General features: G+C 37.0%; 1 protein-coding gene across 1 annotated transcript in view; it reads left to right on the top strand.

The window, feature by feature from the left end:
- Window positions 1-24,035, top strand: part of LOC145242415 (uncharacterized) — a gene marked incomplete in the record, with an annotated part of 668,062 nt that extends 644,027 nt beyond the window's left edge. The window contains 1 exon segment of the mRNA XM_080105451.1: window positions 23,715-24,035. Coding sequence (XP_079961577.1) covers window positions 23,715-23,909 — 195 coding nt within the window.
- Window positions 24,036-26,079: the final 2,044 nt, after the last annotated feature.

Raw genomic sequence — 26,079 nt, forward strand, 5'->3', positions numbered from 1 at the left:
TTCTTAGATATGTTACTAATTCCTACAATTATTTTTCTTGAGTTAACCCACATAATCCCCTTCCTCTTACTAAACTAATAACTTTGAGACACTGTCTCGGCTGGTTATTTAATTACAAACACACAAATAAGATAAATTACATTACATCATTTTTCATAATTCTTGGATATGTTACTAATTCCTACAATTATTTTTCTTGATTTAACCCACATAATCCCCTTCCTCTTACTAAACTAATAACTTTGAGACACTGTCTCGGCTGGTTATTTCATTACAAACACACAAATAAGATAAATTACATTACATCATTTTTCATAATTCTTAGATATGTTACTAATTCCTACAATTATTTTTCTTGATTTAACCCACATAATCCCCTTCCTCTTACTAAACTAATAACTTTGAGACACTGTCTCGGCTGGTTATTTCATTACAAACACACAAATAAGATAAATTACATTACATCATTTTTCATAATTCTTAGATATGTTACTAATTCCTACAATTATTTTTCTTGATTTAACCCACATAATCCCCTTCCTCTTACTAAACTAATAACTTTGAGACACTGTCTCGGCTGGTTATTTCATTACAAACACACAAATAAGATAAATTACATTACATCATTTTTCATAATTCTTGGATATGTTACTAATTCCTACAATTATTTTTCTTGATTTAACCCACATAATCCCCTTCCTCTTACTAAACTAATAACTTTGAGACACTGTCTCGGCTGGTTATTTCATTACAAACACACAAATAAGATAAATTACATTACATCATTTTTCATAATTCTTGGATATGTTACTAATTCCTACAATTATTTTTCTTGATTTAACCCACATAATCCCCTTCCTCTTACTAAACTAATAACTTTGAGACACTGTCTCGGCTGGTTATTTCATTACAAACACACAAATAAGATAAATTACATTACATCATTTTTCATAATTCTTAGATATGTTACTAATTCCTACAATTATTTTTCTTGATTTAACCCACATAATCCCCTTCCTCTTACTAAACTAATAACTTTGAGACACTGTCTCGGCTGGTTATTTCATTACAAACACACAAATAAGATAAATTACATTACATCATTTTTCATAATTCTTAGATATGTTACTAATTCCTACAATTATTTTTCTTGATTTAACCCACATAATCCCCTTCCTCTTACTAAACTAATAACTTTGAGACACTGTCTCGGCTGGTTATTTCATTACAAACACACAAATAAGATAAATTACATTACATCATTTTTCATAATTCTTAGATATGTTACTAATTCCTACAATTATTTTTCTTGATTTAACCCACATAATCCCCTTCCTCTTACTAAACTAATAACTTTGAGACACTGTCTCGGCTGGTTATTTCATTACAAACACACAAATAAGATAAATTACATTACATCATTTTTCATAATTCTTAGATATGTTACTAATTCCTACAATTATTTTTCTTGATTTAACCCACATAATCCCCTTCCTCTTACTAAACTAATAACTTTGAGACACTGTCTCGGCTGGTTATTTCATTACAAACACACAAATAAGATAAATTACATTACATCATTTTTCATAATTCTTGGATATGTTACTAATTCCTACAATTATTTTTCTTGATTTAACCCACATAATCCCCTTCCTCTTACTAAACTAATAACTTTGAGACACTGTCTCGGCTGGTTATTTCATTACAAACACACAAATAAGATAAATTACATTACATCATTTTTCATAATTCTTGGATATGTTACTAATTCCTACAATTATTTTTCTTGATTTAACCCACATAATCCCCTTCCTCTTACTAAACTAATAACTTTGAGACACTGTCTCGGCTGGTTATTTCATTACAAACACACAAATAAGATAAATTACATTACATCATTTTTCATAATTCTTAGATATGTTACTAATTCCTACAATTATTTTTCTTGATTTAACCCACATAATCCCCTTCCTCTTACTAAACTAATAACTTTGAGACACTGTCTCGGCTGGTTATTTCATTACAAACACACAAATAAGATAAATTACATTACATCATTTTTCATAATTCTTAGATATGTTACTAATTCCTACAATTATTTTTCTTGATTTAACCCACATAATCCCCTTCCTCTTACTAAACTAATAACTTTGAGACACTGTCTCGGCTGGTTATTTCATTACAAACACACAAATAAGATAAATTACATTACATCATTTTTCATAATTCTTAGATATGTTACTAATTCCTACAATTATTTTTCTTGATTTAACCCACATAATCCCCTTCCTCTTACTAAACTAATAACTTTGAGACACTGTCTCGGCTGGTTATTTCATTACAAACACACAAATAAGATAAATTACATTACATCATTTTTCATAATTCTTAGATATGTTACTAATTCCTACAATTATTTTTCTTGATTTAACCCACATAATCCCCTTCCTCTTACTAAACTAATAACTTTGAGACACTGTCTCGGCTGGTTATTTCATTACAAACACACAAATAAGATAAATTACATTACATCATTTTTCATAATTCTTGGATATGTTAATAATTTGACCATCATTTTTCTTGATTTAACCCACATAATCCCCTTACTAAATTAATAACTTTGCTACATCGATCTACATAAAGCATTTTGTATCCCCAAGTAGTCACCCATCTTATAATGACCAGACACCATGTTGGTTAATTTTAGTGGTCTGCATAAATAATTTGGTAATACCAAGTTGTCACCCATCATAGAATGACCAACCTCACTGTTGCTTAACTTTAATTGATCTACATAAAGCATTTTGTATTCCCAAGTAGTCACCCATCTTAGAATGACCAACCTCATTGTTCCTTAACTTTGGTGATAAAGACTTTTGTATTCCCAAGAAGTCACCCATCTGATAATGACCAACTTCATTGTTGCTTAACTTTGGTGAGCTACATAAAGCATTTTGTATTCCCAAGTAGTCACCCATCTGATAATAGCCAGACTCCATGTTGCTTAACTTTAGTGATCTGCCTAAATCATTTGGTAATCCCAAGTAGTCACCAATCTTAAAATGACCAACCTCATTGTTGCTTAACTTTGGTTATCTACATAAAGCATTTTGTATTCCCAAGTAGCCACCCATTTGTTAATAACAAAGACAATGTTGCTTAACTTTGTTGATTTACATAAAGCATTTTGCATTTCTAAGTAGTTACCCATCTGATTATCACCAGATTCCATGTTGCTTAACTTTGTTGATCTACATAAAGCATTTTATATTCCCAAGTAGTTACCCATCTGATAATAACGAAGACAATGTTGCTTAACTTTGGTGATCTATACAAAGCATTTGGTATTCCCAAGTTTTTACCAATCCGATAATGACCAAGACAATGTTGCTTAACTTTGGTTATCTACAAAAAGCATTTGGAATTTCCAAATAGTCACCCATCTGATAATGACCAAGACAATGTAGTCACCCATTTGTTAATGACCAAGACAACGTTGCTTAACTTTAGAGATCTATACAAACCATTTGGTATTCCCAAGTAGTCATTCATCTGATAATGACCTAGACAATGTTGCTTAACTTTGGTGATCTACATAAAGCATTTGGTATTCTCAAGTAGTCACCCATTTGATAATAACGAAGACAATGTTGCTTAACTTTGGTGATCTACATGAAGCATTTGGTATTCCCAAGTAGTCACCCATTTGATAATAACGAAGACAATGTTGCTTAACCTTGGTGATCTACTTAAAGCATTTGGTATTCCCAAGTAGTCACCCATTTGATAATAGCGAAGACAATGTTGCTTAACTTTGGTGATCTACATAAAGCATTTGATATTCCCAAGTAGTCACCCATTTGATAATAGCGAAGACAATGTTGCTTAACCTTGGTGATCTACATGAAGCATTTGGTATTCCCAAGTAGTAACCCATCTTCACAATTGTCAAATTTGATCTGTAGTGCAGAAGCACCTTCAAAATTTACAAGTCCGATCCATACTGCACAAGACCTTCAAAATCGTCAAATCGGACCTATAGTGCATCTTCAAAAGTTTCATCTTTCGCCCCCACCCCACTAAGAAAATAAGGAGGAGGTCATGCTTTGCATGTCAAGGTTTAGAGAAACAAACGTCACTCGAAAATAAGGATGGTCTTCTAAATAAAATTGTTCTTAGTTCAGATGTGAATGTGACATCTTGTCTGAATGTAGTAATCGATGAATATAAATTATGCATCTTTTTTATAATAGAATATAATGCTCGGTAGAAAATTAAGCTGTGGCAAAGAGTCTAGCGAATCGCTTGCAGGTTGTCATCACTGACTTGATCGAACCAGACCAGAGCTATGCTGTGAAGGGGAGATCAATTCAGGACAATCTTCATTTGATTCGCTCGATCATAGAGGGAATAGAAGACGACACCGAAGCCGCGCTGATCAGTTTAGATCAGTCCAAGGTGTTCGATAGGGTCGACCATCGGTTCCTGGGATCTGTGCTAGAGGCCGCCGGATTTAATCCGGACTTCCACAAGTGGATCTTTGTGCTGGATGACAGGCCGGCGGTAGCGGTGCAGATCAACGGTAAGCTGTCGGAGTCATTTGCCATCTCCCGGTCGGTGCGTCAGGGTTGTCCGCTGTGACCTCTTTTGTATGTCCTGGCGTTGGAACCCCTCCTTTGCAAGTTAAGGGACGAGGCGGCTACACCAGTCCTGCACGGAATTGCTTTACCTGGAGGCACACGAGCCAGGGTTTCCGCGTTCGCCGATGACGTCACCGTGTTCGTGTCTTGCCCCATGGACGTTCAAGCGGTGGTCGAGGCGCTCGCTCGGTACGAAAAAGTCACAGGGGCCATCTTCAACCGCAGCAAGTCTGTCGGCCTGCGGTTGGGGGCGTGGACTGGGGTAAACTCGCTTCCAGGTATCTTCAGCTGGACCGATGGACCAGTCCGTATTCTCGGTGTCTGGTTTGGACCGGGACTTCAGCTGGAGAAAAATTGGTCGGAAGTACAGATCAAGGTCAAATCGTCGGTGAAGACTTGGATTAGAAGGAAATTGTCCTTGAAGGGTCGGGCGGAGGCATGTGCTACATATGTCTTTCCGCTCATCCTTTACCGATTGTCTGTACTTCCTCTCCCTGCAGAACGCCTAACCCGCTTACAAAAGCGCCTCGACTCACTTCTGTGGGACGAGAGTAAGCACTATGTCTGCAGAGAGATCTGTGTCCAGAGTCCGAGTGAGGGAGGTCTGGGTCAGCCCAGTCTCTTGTGTCATAGAAACGCCGAGAGATTGGCTTTCCTGGGTCGTTCACTTGAGGAGAACGCTCCTTGGGTCCCTGTGGTTGAGAACTCGTTTCCCAATCTCAAACCCAACCCTTCGGTAGAAGGTCGTCGTAGACCGAAGGGGGAGTCCAAGTTCTTTTCCGAATGCCAGACCGCTCTTAGAACTTTGCCGGGGCGGGGACTAGTGTCCTCGATCAGCCTAGGAAGAAGCTTTATCGGGAACTAGTGGTGGGCACCGCGAAGGATCCCCTAAGTAGGCGATTGGGTTGGTCGTTGGAAGTTATCCGTTCTCAGTTCAGTTGGGCGCCGGGTCGGGATTTTCTGACTAATTCGGAATTCTCCCTGACCTGGCGACTGGTCCGAAAAGCACTGCCCCTCTCCGACGAATTCTGCCTGTATAATGAAGAAACAAGGGCCTTGTGTCTGCGCTGTGGCGAAAGCAGGCTCGAAACGGTGGAGCATGCTTTTTTCCGCTGCAGCCGGATCCAGGCCTTACTGGAATACGTCGGGGAGGTAACGGCTCGCATCGATGGCGAGCAGCCGCTTGATCTCGACATTGGTTGTTTTGTTTACAACATGGAGCCGCCGTTCCTCAGGGAGGAAAGTATGGTTTTCCTGGCGATCCTAGCAGTAGCGTGCATGGTGATTTGGATCACGCGCCTCAAGTTGGTCCGCGAAGGGACATCTGTTTCAGATCGGGATCTGATTGTTTACTTTAAACATTTGCTTAAAGTAAAGATCAGATGCGATTGGAAGAGGTTGCTTCGAGCGGAGTTTAATAAGAGGTGGGTACACAACACTAGTTTGTGCATCCGTCGAGGAGCCAAGTTTGAATACGTGTTCCCTCCTTGAGCATGGCACGGGCGGTGCTGGGTCCTTTGGAACCCATCCCGCCTAGGTTTTAGATTAGTTAACTTAAGAAGACTCTTGACTGGTGGTACAAATGAGATCCTGTCCCCTGTTTTATTTTTCGGGTGCTAGAGAACCTCTGAGTTTGCCCTCCCCCCTACCACACCGGTTGTTTTTTGAACACCCCCGATCACTCCCTTACTCAGAGGTCACCTCCCAACCCCTTCCTCCCGTTGCTTTATTTTTCCCCTACTCCCATTAAGGCTTCTCCCCAACCCTCAATAGGGATCTCCCTGCTTGTTTTCGGCCCCCCGGAAAACAGTGGTGAGGTCTAGTCAAACAGAGTAGCACAGGGGGGGGGCAATACTAACAACCAAATAAACAGAGTAGCACAGGGGCGGGGCCAATACTAACAACCAAATAAACAGAGTAGCACAGGGGGGGGGGGCCAATACTAACAACCAAATAAACAGAGTAGCACAGGGGGGGCCAATACTAACAACCAAATAAACAGAGTAGCACAGGGGGGGCCAATACTAACAACCAAATAAACAGAGTAGCACAGGGGGGGCCAATACTAACAACCAAATAAACAGAGTAGCACAGGGGGGGGCCAATACTAACAACCAAATAAACAGAGTAGCACAGGGGGGGCCAGTACTAACAACCAAATAAACAGAGTAGCACAGGGGGGGCCAATACTAACAACCAAATAAACAGAGTAGCACAGGGGGGGCCAATACTAACAACCAAATAAACAGAGTAGCACAGGGGGGGCCAATACTAACAACCAAATAAACAGAGTAGCACAGGGGGGGCCAATACTAACAACCAAATAAACAGAGTAGCACAGGGGGGGCCAATACTAACAACCAAATAAACAGAGTAGCACAGGGGGGGGGCCAATACTAACAACCAAATAAACAGAGTAGCACAGGGGGGGCCAATACTAACAACCAAATAAACAGAGTAGCACAGGGGGGGCCAATACTAACAACCAAATAAACAGAGTAGCACAGGGGGGGGGGCCAATACTAACAACCAAATAAACAGAGTAGCACAGGGGGGGCCAATACTAACAACCAAATAAACAGAGTAGCACAGCGGGGGCCAATACTAACAACCAAATAAACAGAGTAGCACAGGGGGGGGGGGGCCAATACTAACAACCAAATAAACAGAGTAGCACAGGGGGGGGCCAATACTAACAACCAAATAAACAGAGTAGCACAGGGGGGGGGCCAATACTAACAACCAAATAAACAGAGTAGCACAGGGGGGGGGCCAATACTAACAACCAAATAAACAGAGTAGCACAGGGGGGGGGGGCAATACTAACAACCAAATAAACAGAGTAGCACAGGGGGGGGGCAATACTAACAACCAAATAAACAGAGTAGCACAGGGGGGGGGGGCCAATACTAACAACCAAATAGGCTTTATTTTTTATTTTGGAAAAGAACTTTTTGCACTAGATTTTTCCCCACTCCACGAACTTTCTTACAAACTGATTAAAGAACTTTACCAATGAAATATAACTTTTACCATCACACAAATGCACATACACACATTATATTTGTTTTATTAAAAAAAAAAAAATGCATACACAGACATACAGATAAGTTTTTACCAATTGTAAATATATTTTCTTTTATTCTGAACGCTGGGGATATATTAGTTAGATTAGAATCCACAGAGTGAATGAGGTATTGTGGTAAATGTTGCCAGTCAAGAGTGAGACTTCAAAGTCCATTTTTATTAATTGTCAATAGTCACAAAAGACCCTGAACCCTCCCCTCCCCAATTTCTTATAGGGCCTTGTGCCTAGTTTTGTTGTTTGTTATTTTTGTTTTTGTAATTTTGTATTATAATTTTATTTTTGACAACAATAAAATAGATAAATAAGATCAAAGTGTAGTATCTGTTCTTAGAATTCAAGCGGTGTCATCTTTCGCCCCCATAAATGATTATAAGTGACCACGTTAATAAAAGTTCGATGTTATTGTTATTCTACATAAAAGATACTGTGTTTTAAAATAATGAAACAGAATTCATATATTTCGCAAAAAGTTTAGCTTATAAACTTGACTCAAAACTTTGAAGATATATTTTTCTATGTTGGTTCAGGTTGGTGTCTGGCATTTCCAACGGAAGGGGAATATTTTACAATAAATTTGAAAAAAAAAAAAAAAAAATCAACTATTAAAAAAATTGAAAATTATTCCAAATATTTTCAGATTTGTATACACATGGGTAAAAATTAAATTGAGAAATGTTTGATGAACTAAAAAAAGTATTGCATTTTTATACCAAAACTAGAACAGAACACCCGTCGTGTGTCGTGTTCTGTTTTGTCAAATATTTTATTTAGTATTTACTTATCCAAAAACTCTTGATTGAAATAATATCTAAGAATTTAAATTTTATGGGACGCCTACATATATATATATTATTCAGTTTTGTACATTTATTACTGATTAAATAAATTAACAAATTAAGAAATAATACATAAATTAACAAATTAAGAAATAATACATAAATTAACAAATTAAGGAATAATACATAAATTAACAAATTAAGGAATAATACATAAATTAACCAATTTATAAAATATTTGGTACTTGTACAGTTTAGTAAAGACATTAAAAAATGAAAATATCGAAAAACGTTTAAATTGTATGTATCCGTTATAGAACAAAGTTCTCCAAAAAAAAAAAAAATCACTTAATTTTATAAAATATTTTTTTTTTTTACAGCGAAAAAACAATTTGTTATCATATCGAGCAAAATGTTCGATTTTTAGGAAGAAAAGCTAGTGTAGGGGAATAAATAAGAGCACCGGATTACCGGTGTAGGATAAGGAGTGAGGTCCCTTGAAAAAAGTAGAGGAGAGTCCGTACACATGAGGCACGGACGCAAAAAGTTCTTCTCCTAAAAGACAATGTCGGACAGGCAGAGTACAACTCTAGAATACAGTCCTCACTCCTCCCGTAAACCCCGCTATTGAAGTGAGTAATCTTTTTACCTTAATGTTCTGAATTGCAGTGTTGTCATGTTTTCATGTTTGTTAATAAATTCTTGTCGTTTATACTTGTTGTACGTTTAGTAATTATTAAAGCTGGTCGGTAGTTTTGGGACTTGGAAGAACCTAAACTCGTACCAACAGTGGTGACCCCAACTAGCAACATAGAATACGCAAAGCAACGTTTTTTTATGTTTTAATAATAAAAGGAAAATGCGTAAAATTAAAGTTTATTTTTAAATAAAAATAATCCATAACATGAATCCCGGCGTCAGAGTAGTTAAAAATAAATAAACAAAACATTTACGTACGTAAGTTAAAAATAAAAAAAAATAAAAAATAATGACTAGTTACGTTTCTGTGCCGAGATTTATTTTATACAAGTATCGTTACCCTTTCATCGGGATATTCACATTTTTCTCGCACAACAATATGGCCGACCGCGTCTTCTTCAATTTGCACGCGGCGCCAGTCTCGTGATTGGCTGATGTGACACTTCGTCACACTTCGTCTTCCTCTTGCTCTGTCCCTACTATTACTACTATACGGTATCATCTAGCTAACTGTCGCTATAAATAAATAAATAAGATAAAAATAAATAATAATAATAATAATAATAAAAATCATAAATAAATGTGAAATGGCGTCGCCCATATTCAGTCTGATTCCAACGGATGTACGGAATGACCCTGCTTTGTTTTTTGCACAGCTAGATTTATATTTTCGGCAGAAAACGATATCAGGACAGACTGAAAAGTTTTGCCATGTGGCGACTATATTACCTCAGGATGTTATCGTCGAGGTGAGAGACCTAATTATATCTCCTCCCACGGAGAAACCATATGACACCCTACGAGAAAGAGTGACAACTGCTGTGTCAGTTTCAGCACACAGGCGAATCTCACAATTATTAGAACAGGAAACGATGGGGGATAGCACGCCGTCACAGTTTCTAAAGCGCCTGCAGAAGTTGGCTGAAGAGACAATGGACAATAATATTGTCAAACACATCTTCCTACAGCGCATACCAATTTTTTTAGGACACCATATTTCAGAGGGGGGAATATCCCCATCACCAGAGATGGTCAAGTTCATTCAAAATTTCCCTATCCCTGCCACAATGAGGCAGCTGCGTCAATTCTTGGGGCTGATAAACTTTTATCGTAGGTTCTTACCTCACTGTGCACAAGCACTTTTACCATTGACAAGTTTGTTGACAAATGTGAGGAAGTGTGACATTGTATTTTCAGAGCACGCAGTAGAAGCATTCAACAAGATCAAGGCTATGTTGCAGGAGACTGCAAAATTGTCTCACATCCAACCCAACCAGGAGCTGTGCCTAGCAGTGGATGCATCCGCAATTGGAATTGGAGCGGTCCTACAACAAAAATGTGATGTGGACTGGAAACCCATTTCCTTTTTCTCCAAAAAATTAACAGAGACTGAGAAACGCTATAGTACATTTTCCAGAGAGCTGTTAGCTGCATTCTCCGTGATACGCCATTTCCGGCAGCTCTTGGAAGGTCAGCAGTTCCATATCCTCACGGACCACAAACCCCTGTTAGGCGCTTTACAGTCTTCCTCGGACAAATATTCTCCCAGAGAGATTCGCCAGATGGATTATATCCTTCAATTGACATCGGATATCCAGCACATCAAGGGAGCAGACAACATCCCAGCAGACACCTTATCGTGGGGAATTAATTCCTTCCTGTTGCAGCCGGCAATTGACGTCGACACCTTGTCTAAAGAACAACAGAAGGATGAACATTTACAAAATCTCCTGCAGAATAATCCAACTTCATTGAACCTAGTGACAATTACCAACCCTACCAGCCACACAAAAGTTGTGTGTGACACAAGCACAAACAAACTGCGACCATACATTCCAGCATCGCTACGCAAAGACATATTTAAGGCAGTACATGGTCTATCGCATCCAGGGGCCAATGCCTCTGTAAGGCTACTAACAGACCGATATGTCTGGCCACGAATAAAAGCTGATACAAGAGCGTGGGCGAAAACGTGTGTGGAGTGTCAAAAAGCCAAGGTCGGTCGTCATACGCGGGCTCCTCTAGGCACGTTTCCAGTTCCAGATGAGAGCTTTCAGCACATTCATATCGACATCACCGGATCATTTCCGACATGTGAAGGTCAGTGCTATCTGCTGACATGTATCAACAGATTCTCACGATGGTTTGAAGCTCTACCAATGCCAGACATGATGGCATACACAACTGCCAGGACATTCCTTGCTGGCTGGGTGGCCAGATTCGGTGTACCACAAAATGTTACATCAGACAGAGGTCGACAGTTTGAGTCAGACCTTTTTCATAAACTTGCAAAACTTTTGGGCACCAAGAGTATACACACCACGGCTTATCACCCCCAGGCAAACGGCATGGTCGAGCGACTACATCGCAGTCTGAAAGCCTCCTTACGGACAATACAAGGTGGTTGGAACATCTGCCACTAATATTGTTGGGACTGCGGACAGCGGTGAAAAGAGATATGGAGTGCTCAGCAGCGGAGGCTCTATATGGAACCACATTGCGGTTGCCAGCACAATATTTTTTTGAAGCACCAAAAAAAGTTATGGACATGACAGCGTTTGTCGACCGGCTAACAACAAAAATTGCCAAGATGGCATATTCTCCCTCAGGCTCGAATAGGAACATGGTCCCATATGTACCTAAGGGTTTAGAGACTTGCACACACGTCTTTATCCGTGATACGGAAAGGAGGCATTCCCTGCAAGCGCCGTATCGTGGCCCCTTTAAGGTTGTGGAGAGACAAAATAAGTTTTTCAAGGTGCTTATCAAGAATGAGGAACAAAACATTTCGGTAGACAGGTTAAAACCCGCAGCACTGGAAGAGACATATCTGAAAGTATCACCCTCAAATGCCATGCCGGTAGATATGATGCTTCAGAAAGTAGAAAAGAAAAAGACACGGTCAGGTAGACATGTCAGATGGCCAGCACATTTAAAAAATTTTGTGACGGTTTAAATAAAATTAAAAATGTTGCCCATTTATTTCTTAACTTGCGCAGGAGGGGTTCCAATGCCAGGATGTACAAAAGAGGCGACAGCGGACAACCCTGATGCACCAACCGGGAGACGGTGAATGACTCCGACAGTTTACCGTTGACCTGCACCGCTACCGTCAGTCTATCATACAGGACAAAGATCCACTTGCGGAAGTCCGGATTAAATCCAGCGGCCTCTAGCACAGATCCCAGGAACCGATGGTCGACCCTATCGAACACCTTGAACTGATCCAAACTGATCAGCGCGGCTTCAGTGTCGTCTTCTATTCCTTCTATGATCGAGTGAATCAAATGAAGATTGTCTTGAATCGATTTCCGTTCACAACATAACTATGGTCAGGTTCGATCAAGTCAGTGGTGACAACCTGCAAACAATTCGCAAGAATCTTTGCCAAAATCTTTAACTCTGTGTTTAGCAGAGTCAAGGGCCTAAAATCATCAAAATTTTCCACCCCACCATGCCGTTGACTTTTCCTTAGACAATGTGATCACTCCCTTGGTCACCTGTCCCAGGATGGAACCCTGAGCAAACCAATGGTTGAACATATCCTTAAGAATAAGGACCAACATGGGCGACAGCCTCAAGTAAAACTCGTAGGGTAAACCATCAAGTCCCGGGGACTTGTTGTAGCCGACCTGCTTCAACGCAGTAATGACCTCATGTTCCGTAACAAGACCATCACAGCTAGCCGCTCGAGCTGCTGTGAGGGGGGTGAGTCGGCCAAATAGCTGCCAAACTCTTCGACCCTGAGTCCGAGTAGTTGGGTGGAGCGCTCCGATAGATGCTCCCGAAACCCCTTGCAGATCTCCCAAGTCAATACTAGGATGCGTCCTTCCAGGTTATGTACTTTCCGAATGTACCCATCCCAACCACACCTTAGAGCAGCCTTACGCTCAACAGCGTCAACATTAACAGCTTCGTTAGAGACTTTCATTAACTTGACCTTCATACCGCTCGCTAGCCAAGCGACTAAGGTCCTGTTTAGTTAGCGCTATCTCTAGGGAGTCCCCCCCTTCACCGCCCGGGTCAGCTTATCCTCTATATGCTTCTTTGCCTTAGCCTTATCTAACGCGAGGCGTTGGCTGTACTGAACAGAGAAGCGTGTAATTTCGGCCTTAAGACTAACCCACCACTTACTCCCTGTAACCGCCCCCACTAAAACCCCCTGAATTAATTCGGTACCCTTCAACCGGTAGTCCTCCAACTCCAACAAACTGCTGTTGAACTTCCAGTATCCAGCTAGTTTAGGCCTACCACTTAAGTTCAAAGGGGCCATAACAAGTTTATGGTCCGAGTGTCCTAACAAGTGGAATGTGGGGCAAGATAGAAAGTCTACGCCGCCTCTTCTAACTAACATCCGATCCAAGTAAGTACTCGGATGGGAAGGCACTACAGCATGCCACGTCCACATGTCCCGCCCCAGATGATCCAGACAGAATCTATCGATGAGACTGCACCAGGCCATCAGGTCAGACAGACTGCTGTCACACCACACCGGCCCGCTAGTCCCTCCGACCTTATCTATCTTGGGATCAAGGATATCATTCCAATCACCGATTAGAACTAACTGTTCCGGATCCACTAAGAAGCCCTCCAACCGTCGAAAAAAGGATACCCTCTCTACAGCAGAATTGGGAGCATAAACAGCAACAATCCAAAGAACAGTGCAATTAACAGCAACATCAACAACGACTAGCCACCCATCCTCGCCTGCGTGAACAACATTCACCGACGCTGACAGGGTGCGACTCACTAGCAAGAAGATTCCACGACTATAAGTATTGCCATATGGTGAGTAAACATTGTAATCGTTTACCAGCACCTGACAATCCTCGTCAGAAACAAAGTGGGTATGCTGGATAGCGGCAATATCTACCTTAAGGGACACCAGGTCTCTCACAACACGCGAGGCCTTGCTTCGACACCTGATGCCCCTCACATTAAATGTAGCCAAGTTCAAAGACATGATCACTTACCTTAAGCAGTGTCACAGACGGGTCTGAAATCCTTGGCACTTAGGATGTGGTAGGCCTGGCCAAGGCTTCCGGTGAGTAAGTCTTCTTTGTGCTGACCATCCTTGGCCACGCCTCCCACATCCAGGGGAAAGATTAGCTTCAATGCTCTGTATAGTGATGGGTGGACGTAGATGGGGGTTCTCCCTTCGCATTTGACCAGAGTCTTTAGGAGTGAAGGGTGATCTGTGTCTACTAGCTTCAGGCCTGGTATAGCCGTTTTGGCTGCCTCCAACATTGACCACAGGGTTTCTGTCCATGTGTCCTTATTTTTCCGCACCAAGGTGGTCAACATTGGGGCGTCTGGAAATTGGGTGGGATCGGTAACATTATTGCACCTGATGTAAACCAAGTCCTGCAGTTTATTATGTTGAGTTTTCTGCTTGCCTCTCAACTCATGGACTGCTGGCAGGAAACTCGTTTTACAGATCCTTCCTCCAGGGAGAAAGGGGAGTTTTTTGGTTCGCTCTGTGTGAACCATTGTTTTCTCCTTGTCGAGGGAAGGAGGAGGAGGAGGCGAGGGTTGTGTTTGGTGCTGGGGATGGTTGCCTCTCTTTGCCCTTCCTGTCATAGGACAGGGTCCGAGATGAGTCTCTGGGGGAAGAGGAGTGGAAGGGGGTTGATTGCTCTGGCTGTGAAGGGGTTGGGGGTTTGGGGGATTCAGCCTCGGCATTAGTCGGAGTGTCTTTCTCGGGGGGGTGTAGGGTTAACTCTTGTCCTCCTGCTCTTCTTCCTCCTTGACCTTCTTGTCTCTGCTTCTGCTGCTGTTGTTGTTGATGCTGCTTCTTCTTGGATTGGGTTGACTTCTTCTTCGGATACTACCTCCTCCTCCTCAGATTCTTGTAATTTTCTTTTGGTCGAGGAGAGAGGAGTTTCTGTATCCATGGGAGCTGTCTTGTCTACTTGGTCTCTGGTCACCGTTTGTTTGGACTTGTTTTTGGCATTTTTGCCCTTCCTGGTGACCGTCGACCATTCGCCGTCGGCTGTAGAAGCAGTATGCACTGCTGCTGAAGTTGTGGGTGTGGCTGCAACTGGGGCTGAGGGCTGGACGTTCCCTGTGGCCTTGGTGGCTGCTTTTGCTGGTGGTTTCTTGGGGCAGTCTCTGGCCATGTGTCCCTACTTCTGGCAGTGCCAGCAGTGTGGTCTCCTGCCTTCCGCTATCAATGACATGGTCCATTTGCTGAATTTCAGCATTGCTGGCACCCTGTCGAATTCGGCCCTTTCCAGGACCATCATTAATTTATAGTCCCCGGTCATGACATTGCGTTGACCGCGGACTGAGGAGACTGTTTCCACGTCCCCGTATTGGCTCATGATTGCCCCGAGCTGTTTGCCTTCCAAGTGGCACGGGACATTTAGCACTGAGACGTTGGTCCTCCTCTTGTTGAGGTATTCAGGCTGTAACCGGATGTTAGCCAGAACTGCTAAACTTTGGAACTCCCTTCCAGGATTCTGCTTTCCCAACTGTACTGTCATGCAGAAGTTCAAGTGTAATGTGAACAGACATCTTACCACTCATCTCTCTTCATAATGCCCCTGCAACTTATGTCCCGGATAGTAGCCCCCTACTTCAAAACGGCACTGTGCCTTGTTTGGGGGGAAAATTTGAATAAAAAATTTTTTTTTTGGCCCAAATTTCAAAGTAAAAGTAGCTATTTTGCACACTTGGAATAAAGTCGATTTTAGGAATTATATTTGCATTGTTAGAAATAATAATAAGTGGAATATTGTCAGTCACACCAACATTTCTAATAATAAGTGGAATATTGTCAGTCACACCAACATTTCTAATAATAAGTGGAATATTGTCAGTCACACCAACATTTCTAATAATAAGTGGAATATTGTCAGTCACACCAACATTTCTAATAATGCTAATTTTCCATTCCAAAATTTCCAACATTGTTGGCGTTCTTTTTTGAAAAATTACGAAGGAAATAAAAATTTGACAAAAAACAGGTCATATATCCGATCTAAATAGAAAAAAAAAATAGTGGTGGCTTTCTCCTTTACAATTCAACCATCACCTCGGTGTGGCATTGGGTTGTTAATGCATCTTGTATGCAGGCAAACAATGGCACTGTTATGAATCATTATAACTCAATTGGAAAAAAAATTCTGCTTCAGCAGATAAATGTGCAATAAAATGTTTAACTGGAAAATTATTTCACTGAAAACTATTGATCAATATTATACTTTAAAAAGGAGATACTAGAGTTTAAAAACTATTTTATTTCCACTCAAACAATTCAAAAGTTTGCTCAAAACTGACTCTTCAATGCTCAAACATTGTAATGAATGTCAATAAAATACTGAGCACTTGGAAAAAGTCACTAGAACTTTTCCTACTGCAATGAAATATTTGTGTGTTCAAATAAATAGATTTATATTTGAAAATTACAATCCTCAGCGAATTATTTCTGAAATTATGAATTTCAATACAAAAAAAATTGCATAAATTTCAATGGAAAAACACGTATTGTGCACACTTTTATTAAAGTTTATTTTTGGGCATTATACTTGAATTGTTAGTAATCAGAGAGGCGGTAGCACTCTCTATATAGGGATGGCCCGTACACGCCTATATACGCCTACAAAACAAAACTATCCAAATCTCAACTAAAATCAACTTATAAGCTTCAAAAAGCACATATTCTTACAGAGAATCTTACGAATCCAGCGAGTGTCAGAACGTCGGTTAAAATGTCAAAAGAGAGCAAAAAAAAAAAGAAAAAAAAAAGGGGTACAAAAATGGCCAATTGTTCTTCTTTCTTCTTTCTTCTTCTTCTTTCTTCTTTCTTTTGAGACGATGTGTCTCGGTGTACGAACGGTCTCTGACAACAGTTCAAGCATCAATCGACTGCTCTTTACACGGAGAAGTGCAGTGACCCATCGCTTTTTAGCTAACTCCATAATTAAATAAGATTACATGTAATAACAAGTTTTAAACACTATATACCCAATGTAGACAGACCACTTCGAACACGGAACTTCTCTCAAAAGGTACAGCTCCAAATAATACACCGGATGCTCACAGACGTTCCAGTTTGCCAGTGGCCTATATTTCTTGGACGCTGAATATTTGAGGTGAACGTTAAGGTTCTTTCTTTAAACAGTAACCCACCAGCGTTAATGAAACCACGAAATGTTTATCTCAGTTGATCAAAATTGTTATAAGAGTAACCTATCAGCAAGTACGACGTCAAAAAACAATGTTATAAAAACAAATAATTCTTCAGATTTTGGACTGTAAAATATGTACAAAATGTCAATGCTGTGACCAGGATTCGAACCTAGGTTAGCACGGCCACAACGTGGGGTCCTAACCTCTAGACGATCACGGCTAACACTGACGTCTGTCGCTCTTGGCAGAAAGACACATGACTACTGTCAAACTATTGAAAAATAAGAAGGAAACTTGAAATTCTCACGCATGCGCAAAAATACACTATAGCAACCATTGTTAAATGCAGCTGAATCTCTTCGCTCGCTAAGTAGATCAGACCAGTTCTTCTAAGAACTCACCAAACGCCAAAGGAAATAAGTTAAATTAACCGCAAAAGAAACTGCAAGAAATCATCTTCTAAGAACTCACTGGAAGCTGACCAAAAAGAATCAAAATCCAAGCCCTAGCCACAAAAATAACTAGATATTGTGGCTACTATACACAATCTACTAATAAAAGCAAGTAAGTTTTCTAAAATAAACTACAATAAATTAACCAAGTAACCTCACACTGTCACTGATTAGGACTTCATATAAAGATAACAACTACACTATTGGTGTATATACCGTTCCACACTTTAACTATTGGTGACGGGGCAGTATCTCAATTCTACGAGAGTTGTCTTGCTATAAGATAAGTGATATTATAGTAAGATACACATAAGTGTTATATGTTTACATTTAATAAAAAATGCCAAAGTCAGCACGTAGTAAAAAAGCTCAGAGAAATATAGACTATGAAAAAAACAAAGTCAAGGTATTATCTGAGCAAAAAGAATACTATCAGAAAAATGCTGAAATAATAAAAATTAAGTATCATGCAAATCCTGAGGCAAAGAAGGCTGCCTCACGTGCTGACTCAAAAGCACGGTATAACAGGGATCCCGAGGGGAAAAAAACTGCCTCACGTGCTCTTTATAACAAAGAACCAGAAAAAAAGAAGGCTGCCTCACGTGCTCTTTATAACAAAGAACCAGAAAAAAAGAAGGCTGACTCACGTGCTGACTCAAAAGCATGGTATAACAGGGATTCCGAGGGAAAAAAGCTGCCTCACGTGCTCTTTATAACAAAGAACCAGAAAAAAAGAAGGCTGCCTCACGTGCTGACTCAAAAGCACGGTATAACAGGGATCCCAAAGGGAAAAAAGCTGCCTCATGCACAAACTATTATAAAAAGACCTAAAACCCAGCAGGAAGCGACCTGCTACTAATGGAGGCGGCAATGAGCCGCCTCCTAAAAAAGACAATACTATCATGAATGTAAGTTTAAAAATAAGACTGTAAGTAAAAATACTAATTAACAAGAATAAAAAAGCATTGGAAATGCAAAAGGATATAGGGATGGTATGCCAAAAAGTATACAAACAAGATAGCTATGAATGGCTAGGCACATGGAAATAGAATTGCATCCAAAGTATAGCCCTATAGCTTTTTACAACCGTAATGATGGCACGGAATGAAGATTGGAGAAAAGCTATAGGGCTATACTTTGGATGCAATTCTATTTCCATGTGCCTAGCCATTCATAGCTATCTTGTTTGTATACTTTTTGGCATACCATCCCTATATCCTTTTGCATTTCCAATGCTTTTTTATTCTTTAATAATAACAAGTGGAATATTATCAGTGACACTAATATTTCCCATAATTTCAATTTTCATTCCAAAATGTCCAACAATATTGGCATTTCTTTTGAAAAATATAAAAGGAACAAATAATTGAGAAAAATCAGGCCATATATCCAACAGAAATAGCAAAAACATTAGTGCTGGCCTTCTCCCTTAAAATTCAACCACTACCTCAGCATGGTATGGGGTTGTAACTGCATCCCTGCAGGCGAACGATGGCATTTCTATGAATCATTTAAACTCAGAAATGTTTAATATTTTTTGTAAATATTGCATTATGTGATCCTTAGTACGTTTTATTAATAAATATATTTATGTTGTTGGTAATGTTGTTGATAATATAATTGAAAAAATTTAGGTATTTTCTTGAAAAAGATTTCTTATTCAATAGAAAAATGTTCAACAAAATGTTTAACCGGAAAATTATTTTACCGAAACTATTAATATTAAACTATAAAAAAGAAGATACTAGAATTAAAAAAAAAAATTATTTACACTCAATCAGATGTGCCTTATGCACTAATAAAAATGTAATTGGCATTTTGTTGCACCTTTTAAGATTTTAAATTTTCTTATTATAATAAACGATTATTATATTGATTATAACATTTTGACAGAAGAAATAAAATGAATTGCATATAAAATATTAGAAGATAAATTTTAAATCATCCAATTATATCAATAAATACTGTCAAATTTTGTAAATAAATTTTGTAAAAAATGATTATTTAGTAAGTTGATTTTAATTTTTTTTAATTAAAAAAAAACGATTGAAATATTTTAAATCAGTAAATTGTCAATATATTTTTTATATAAAAAAGAATTATTGGATTCTTTTTAATTTGCAAAAAAAAAAAACGATAAAAAAAATTCAAAATCAGAAAATAATTAATAAATTTTGGCATTCTAAAAATTTCTTTACATATTACAGACATAATTTATGTATAATTGATTATAATGAAGTAAAACATGTTTTCTTAGCAATATTAATGAAACAATCGTTTTTATGACAAAATTGAATAAATTCGCTGATTTTGGATTTTTTTTATTGTGTTTTTTTTTTTACAAATTAAAATTAATCTAATAAATGTATTATTATGACAACATTTCTTGATAATTTACTGATTTTAGATTTTTCTTATGACTTAAAATTGTTAATTTTACTTGTCCTCGCATGGATATTCTTCTTGTTCTTTATAACAGCCAACAAAAACGAATGCTTTGTGAGAAGCATGACCAAACATGTTTTTCACAAAGTGTTTTTTTTTACACAGTTTCTTATCCTGGATAAGTCATTCATTCGCTTGACGTGATCCGGTAATAAATTTGAGAGCAAATCAATTATGCCGTGCGTTTAATGATAATTTTTGCTCAATAATTCTATAGCATGGTTGTTGACTTATCAGTTAAACTAATCAGGATTTCGTATTATTTTGAGAGTCACAAAGATTTGCTTGCTTTATGACATATTACCCCCTTTTGGGGTCATTTAATGTCAAAGGCTAATAACCATTGTTAATAATTAATTGTACATGATTATTTTACTCATACTTGTAAGGGTAATTGTGGGTTCATGCCTTTCTCAATGGTCTTATTGCATAAATGATCACTGTAGATCCACTAGGGTTTGAACTAAGATATTTATTAGTATAAATAACAAACTAAAAAAAAGTGGTCAACGAACAAATAAATGTTACCAGAGGTAAGATAAGTTACTCTTCTACCTACCTGGATAATTGTTTTGTGGTTTAACTTATTTTGAAACGTTTATTTAATTCAAAACACAAGTAGTGCCGAGTGTGTAAGTTAGAACGACAACAAAATGACCGACATGTAGCTGTCATCTTAAAGTATTGATAATCGCTCAAAAATCAAAAATGAAACAAACAGTGGAATTGCAGATTGAGAAATGATAACTGTGTGTAAGAAGTGTACGGCCATAAAACTGGTTAAGAACTTCTGATTTGTCAGCCATTATTTCCTGATTTTGTTTCTTTCTGCTTGTAATTCCACTTTTAACTGTTGACTATCAACATTTCTAGTTTCCCTGGCTCTCAACATGTACGGTTGCTTTTAACTGCAATTGCCTTTTTACCTCTCCTGTTGTCAAACTCCACTTTTTATGCAGGTAGAACTCTTCATATGCAAATTATGAATGAACATCTCAACCCTGGTTATGCCCCTTACAGCTCTTGCAAATGACATGGTCAATTGAAAGAAGGACAAGAAAACATGGAAGGAACTGATAAGCATAGATTTAAGAGAAAGCGTAATAAATACTGGCACATAGTTAAAGTAGTTTGCCAAAAGATTAAATCAGATCATGACAATGATGATGATTTTATGATGTTCCAGAATGGCGATGCCCACAAATGCATAACAAATTAAAGTAACTTGCAAGGCTACTCAACGTTGCTCAAGGCCCTAATTTCTTTAAATTAAATTACTTACAAAAAGAATTTAAAAAAATAAATAATGTGAATATTGTAATATGAAATATTTAAGTTTATTTTGAGATAAAAACAGTAATTATGAAATGGCGATACTATTAACATAAATCAGAACAGACGACTGGTGTTTTGGATAGTTCTTTCTTCCTTACCTTCTCTCTCTCTCTCTCTCTCTCTCTCTCTCTCTCTCTCTCTCTCTCGCTTTCATCCCTTCCCTCTTTCTTTATGAACAAATGTGAGTCAACCGGCGAATTGCAAAAAATTCTCATTTATTAATTTTTTTTCTTGGTGTTATGGATGACAGAAGGAAGACTTCTAAGTATGAGGATAAAAGTTCCTCTATCTTTCTTTATAACTAAGCGAAAATATCGATTAGGATTAAATATTAAAATAAATTGGAAATACAGTTTTTTATTAATTTAGAACCCAGATCAATATTTGTCTTATATGAGTGATGAAATATATTTAATTATCTACCTTTTCTTAAGAAAGCTGTTAATCACGGGATACGGGAGTCTGTCTTTACATATGATATAACCAAAGGACAAATGTACTATAATGGGTTATAAAACGAGTGTATATATATGTAAGTTGTACATTATGAGTCGCTTTATCTTGTTAACGTGTCGTTTATTTAATTTGTCGTACGTCTTCCAATATGTTATCATTTAATATATAAATGTTTCTCTTTTTGATGTGTGTATAATAGTTATCTGTACGTGTCTACATACTTAACAGTTTATAGACAGAAGGACGGATAAATATCTTTTACATTTGTGTTGGACAAAGAAGTGCATACGTTGAATCACAACCATTTTTGTCTGTTCTGACGTGCTCTTGAAATGTGGTCATGTCTTTCATGAAAAACTCAAACAACCAAGTTGTTTCATATTTACATTTATTGTGGTTGCGAGTTGCTGGTTCAGAGGTGGCACATCGTTTTCTTCTCTACAATTACATATGTTTATTTACTCAGTCCAGTGCCAGTGCTCTCATGACTGCCGTCGTCTGTCTCTACTACACAACTACCAGTTACAAACTGACTAATCTAACTTTCTACTTTCTATGCGTAATCTAAAACTCACTTCCTTTTCTGACGTCACTCTTTACGTAGCATCAAAACATATCTTTTGTTTTTTCAAAATGTATTTTGTTTATCCATTTTCTTTGTCCTAAATTCCTAAAACTACCCGATACATTCCTTTGAACTATTAAATACAAATATTTAAACTGTAAATATTTATTGCGCTTTGATAAAATTCCTTCAGACATTCTACTTTTATAAATTATAATAATCGACTATTTTACTTTCCGGTGTTTTCCGGTATACTAACAAACAGAGATTCTTCGGCTTGAAAAATATTTTTCTTAGCGATTATTTGGAGAAAATCGTATTCCAAAATGCCAAAACTCATAGAAATCGATTTTATTTTGTTGAGGCTACTTTCACTAGAATCCTTGTTTTTTTTTTTTGTTTTTTTTTTTTTTGTTTTTTTTTAAAGCAGAAATCGATATATCCTCCATTCAACTATGGATTAAACAGCAAGATTGACTAGTGCAACTAATGCAGGAGGAAAATTGATATAGCACTAGTCTTTCTCTGATTATCTTGGCATTGTTTCTTATCGACTTCTCTTTGCCACTGTACCTAAATAATGCTAATTCAGGAGATTTGTAGTTGCAGTTGTTCTATGCAGATATCTTTATAAGGGGTGTCCATTGTCTCTAGACTTTGAAAGGAGACCTCGTATTATCAAAATCGATAGTTTGCCCTAAATCCAAATATTGTAACTGTTCCAATCTTAATCTGTGTTAGGGATTATCCAGACTAACTCCATCTTGGATGTTATTCTCACAATGGTTTATGAAACCATTAGCTTATTTTAGGTGGGTCTTGCTGAACTCTATAATATCTTTATATTAAACTCTGGAATTGACATGCAATTTCAAACAAATTTCATGCGTGTGGGTATATTGTTCTCATTCCGTCATGATCAGATAGAATTTTTTAGTAAAGTTATTTCATGCATAGTATTGCTTGTAGTGAGTATTGAACCTTCAACCTAAAACTATCACATAGAAGTGATTATTACTTAATTACTTTATCCATTGTGCCACACATTCATATAATTCAAAGAATACAAATTATCAATCCTCATTAAAAAATTCTGAAACTTAGTTTTATTTATATTTTTTCAAGATAAAACCAATGAAAGATCCGATATCCTCTCCTTGCCCACCCAAAAAGTCGAGGACTGTAAGTCGCCTAGCAAGAGTCAGTTTTCAACATCGAAAGTTGAGTGAATCATTTGAACAGCACTCGAGCAATACCCACACAGTTGATTATGCCATCATGGAAACGAGACAGGTCGGTACCAATACAGCTTTTATTTAAAAACAAATTGTAAATATGACTAGTTTTTAAAATAATTTTATCTAAGTCGTCTATCTGACAACGGGCAACTCTGAGTAAATACAGCTGGTTATTTACAAATTTAAAAGTTAATAAAACACTTGAAAGTATTTATGCAATTTAAATTTCAACATTTCCTAAGATGTCCAATCATTTCTATTGCAAAGGCGATTTTTTAAACAACATATTTCTTGAGTTAACTTTCCAAAAATGTAAATATTTTCTAACAAGAAATTAAAAAAAAAACAAAAAAAACTGTGATTGTGCAGAGAAAAATATACAATATGCCAAACTTTTTTTTTTTTTTAAGTAAAAGTGTTTGGGCTTTTAGCCTGGAAGCTACCAACGCGACTAATGTTATTTTTTTACCTATATGGCCTATTTTGTTTGTGTTTTAAAGTAGTTTGAAATCTATTTATTTTGTAGTAGTTAAACTTTACAGAATAAAAATATTTACATTTTTTTTTCTATAGAAAAGCGAAGAAAATTTTATTTTTAAAATACATTTTAGTTAGAAATGTTTTTACCTTCTATATATATATATATATATATATATATATATATATGTATATATATAAATATATATATATACATATATATACACACATATATATATATACACACACACATATATATATACACATATATACACACACATATATACACACACACATATATATACAAACACATATATATACACACATATATATATACCCATATATATACACACATATATATATACACACACATATATATACATACACATATATATACACATATGTATATACACACGATATATATATACACACATATATACACACATTATATATATATATGCACACACATACACATTATATATATATATATATATATATATATATATATATATATATATATATAACGTCTTGCTTTGTCCTCGTGGGAGGTAAATAAATGCTAAAGCTTATATATATATATATATATATATATATATATATATATATATATATATATATATATATATATATATATAAGCGTTTTAGCATTTATTTATCTCCCACGAGGACAAAGCAAGAAGTTTTACACTTTGAACAAAGTTTTTTTTAATTAAAATGTGCAATAACAAGACGAGTAAGTAAAACCGTTTTTATAATAAGCAAATAGTAAATAGCAAAGTTTGTTTTTATTTTTATATAAAAAGTTGAAAAATATTTGTAAATAAAATTATGTATCTTTACATTTTTTTGTTTGCTCATAGTACAAACATGTCAACTTTTTTATTCTATATTTTATTTACAAAGTTTTGTTATAAACACACATTTTTAAATTTTAAATGAAACTGTTATTCAATAAAACCATTTTTAAATGGTAAACTCCTATTTTACCATCGTTTGCAGGCAAGTACATTTCAAAGATTTTGTTTTTATGAAAAAATAAATTATTAAAAAATTGTAAATAAAATGTATTTTAAAAATGTTTTTCATTTGCTTTCCTGCGGAAAAAGCCCGTAAAATTTTATTTAATCTGTAAAGTTTAAAAGAAATATATTCGTATATTTTTTATTACTCTGTAAAGTGTACACAATGTAAAATAGTGTTTTTTAATTAAAATGTTTTTGCGTATTACCCCTGTTTTGACGGCTTATAATGGCAACGTTAAAACTATTTGTATTAAAAAAAGCAATTTTAATGGCAAGCTTATTTTGCTATACGCCTATTTTTAATTAACAACAAGCTTTTTATAAATAAAACCGTTGTTAAATAGTAAAACTTTTTTCGTTAATAAAAATCTGTGACCTAAAAGTTATAAAAGTATGATTCAACTCAGTTAGAACTTCCGGTTCAGTTGAATCGCAAAAAGAGGGTCACGTAAACATTGTATTCTTTCTAGCCTAATTGATATTCTACTAATAGACTACCTAGTACTTACCTTTCCCAATACAATTTATATAAAAAGAATTTAACCGTGGTCTCCTTGCATCCCCAAGAAATAACTTCTACGACGGTAAATGAACTTCAACAGATTGAGTTTTCACAGCTGTCTCTCCATGATAAAGGTGAAATTAAGAAAAGAAGCCGTTCAACGCCTGATATTCAAATATCTCAGCCAGGCATTAACAACAACAAAGTGTATATTCGTAGCTTTAACGGTACCAACGGAAAAGTTACCTTTG

Source organism: Euprymna scolopes, chromosome 21 (genome assembly GCF_053919585.1).
Source record: "Euprymna scolopes isolate OS-2025 chromosome 21, ASM5391958v1, whole genome shotgun sequence".
NCBI classification, from domain to species: domain Eukaryota; kingdom Metazoa; phylum Mollusca; class Cephalopoda; order Sepiida; family Sepiolidae; genus Euprymna; species Euprymna scolopes.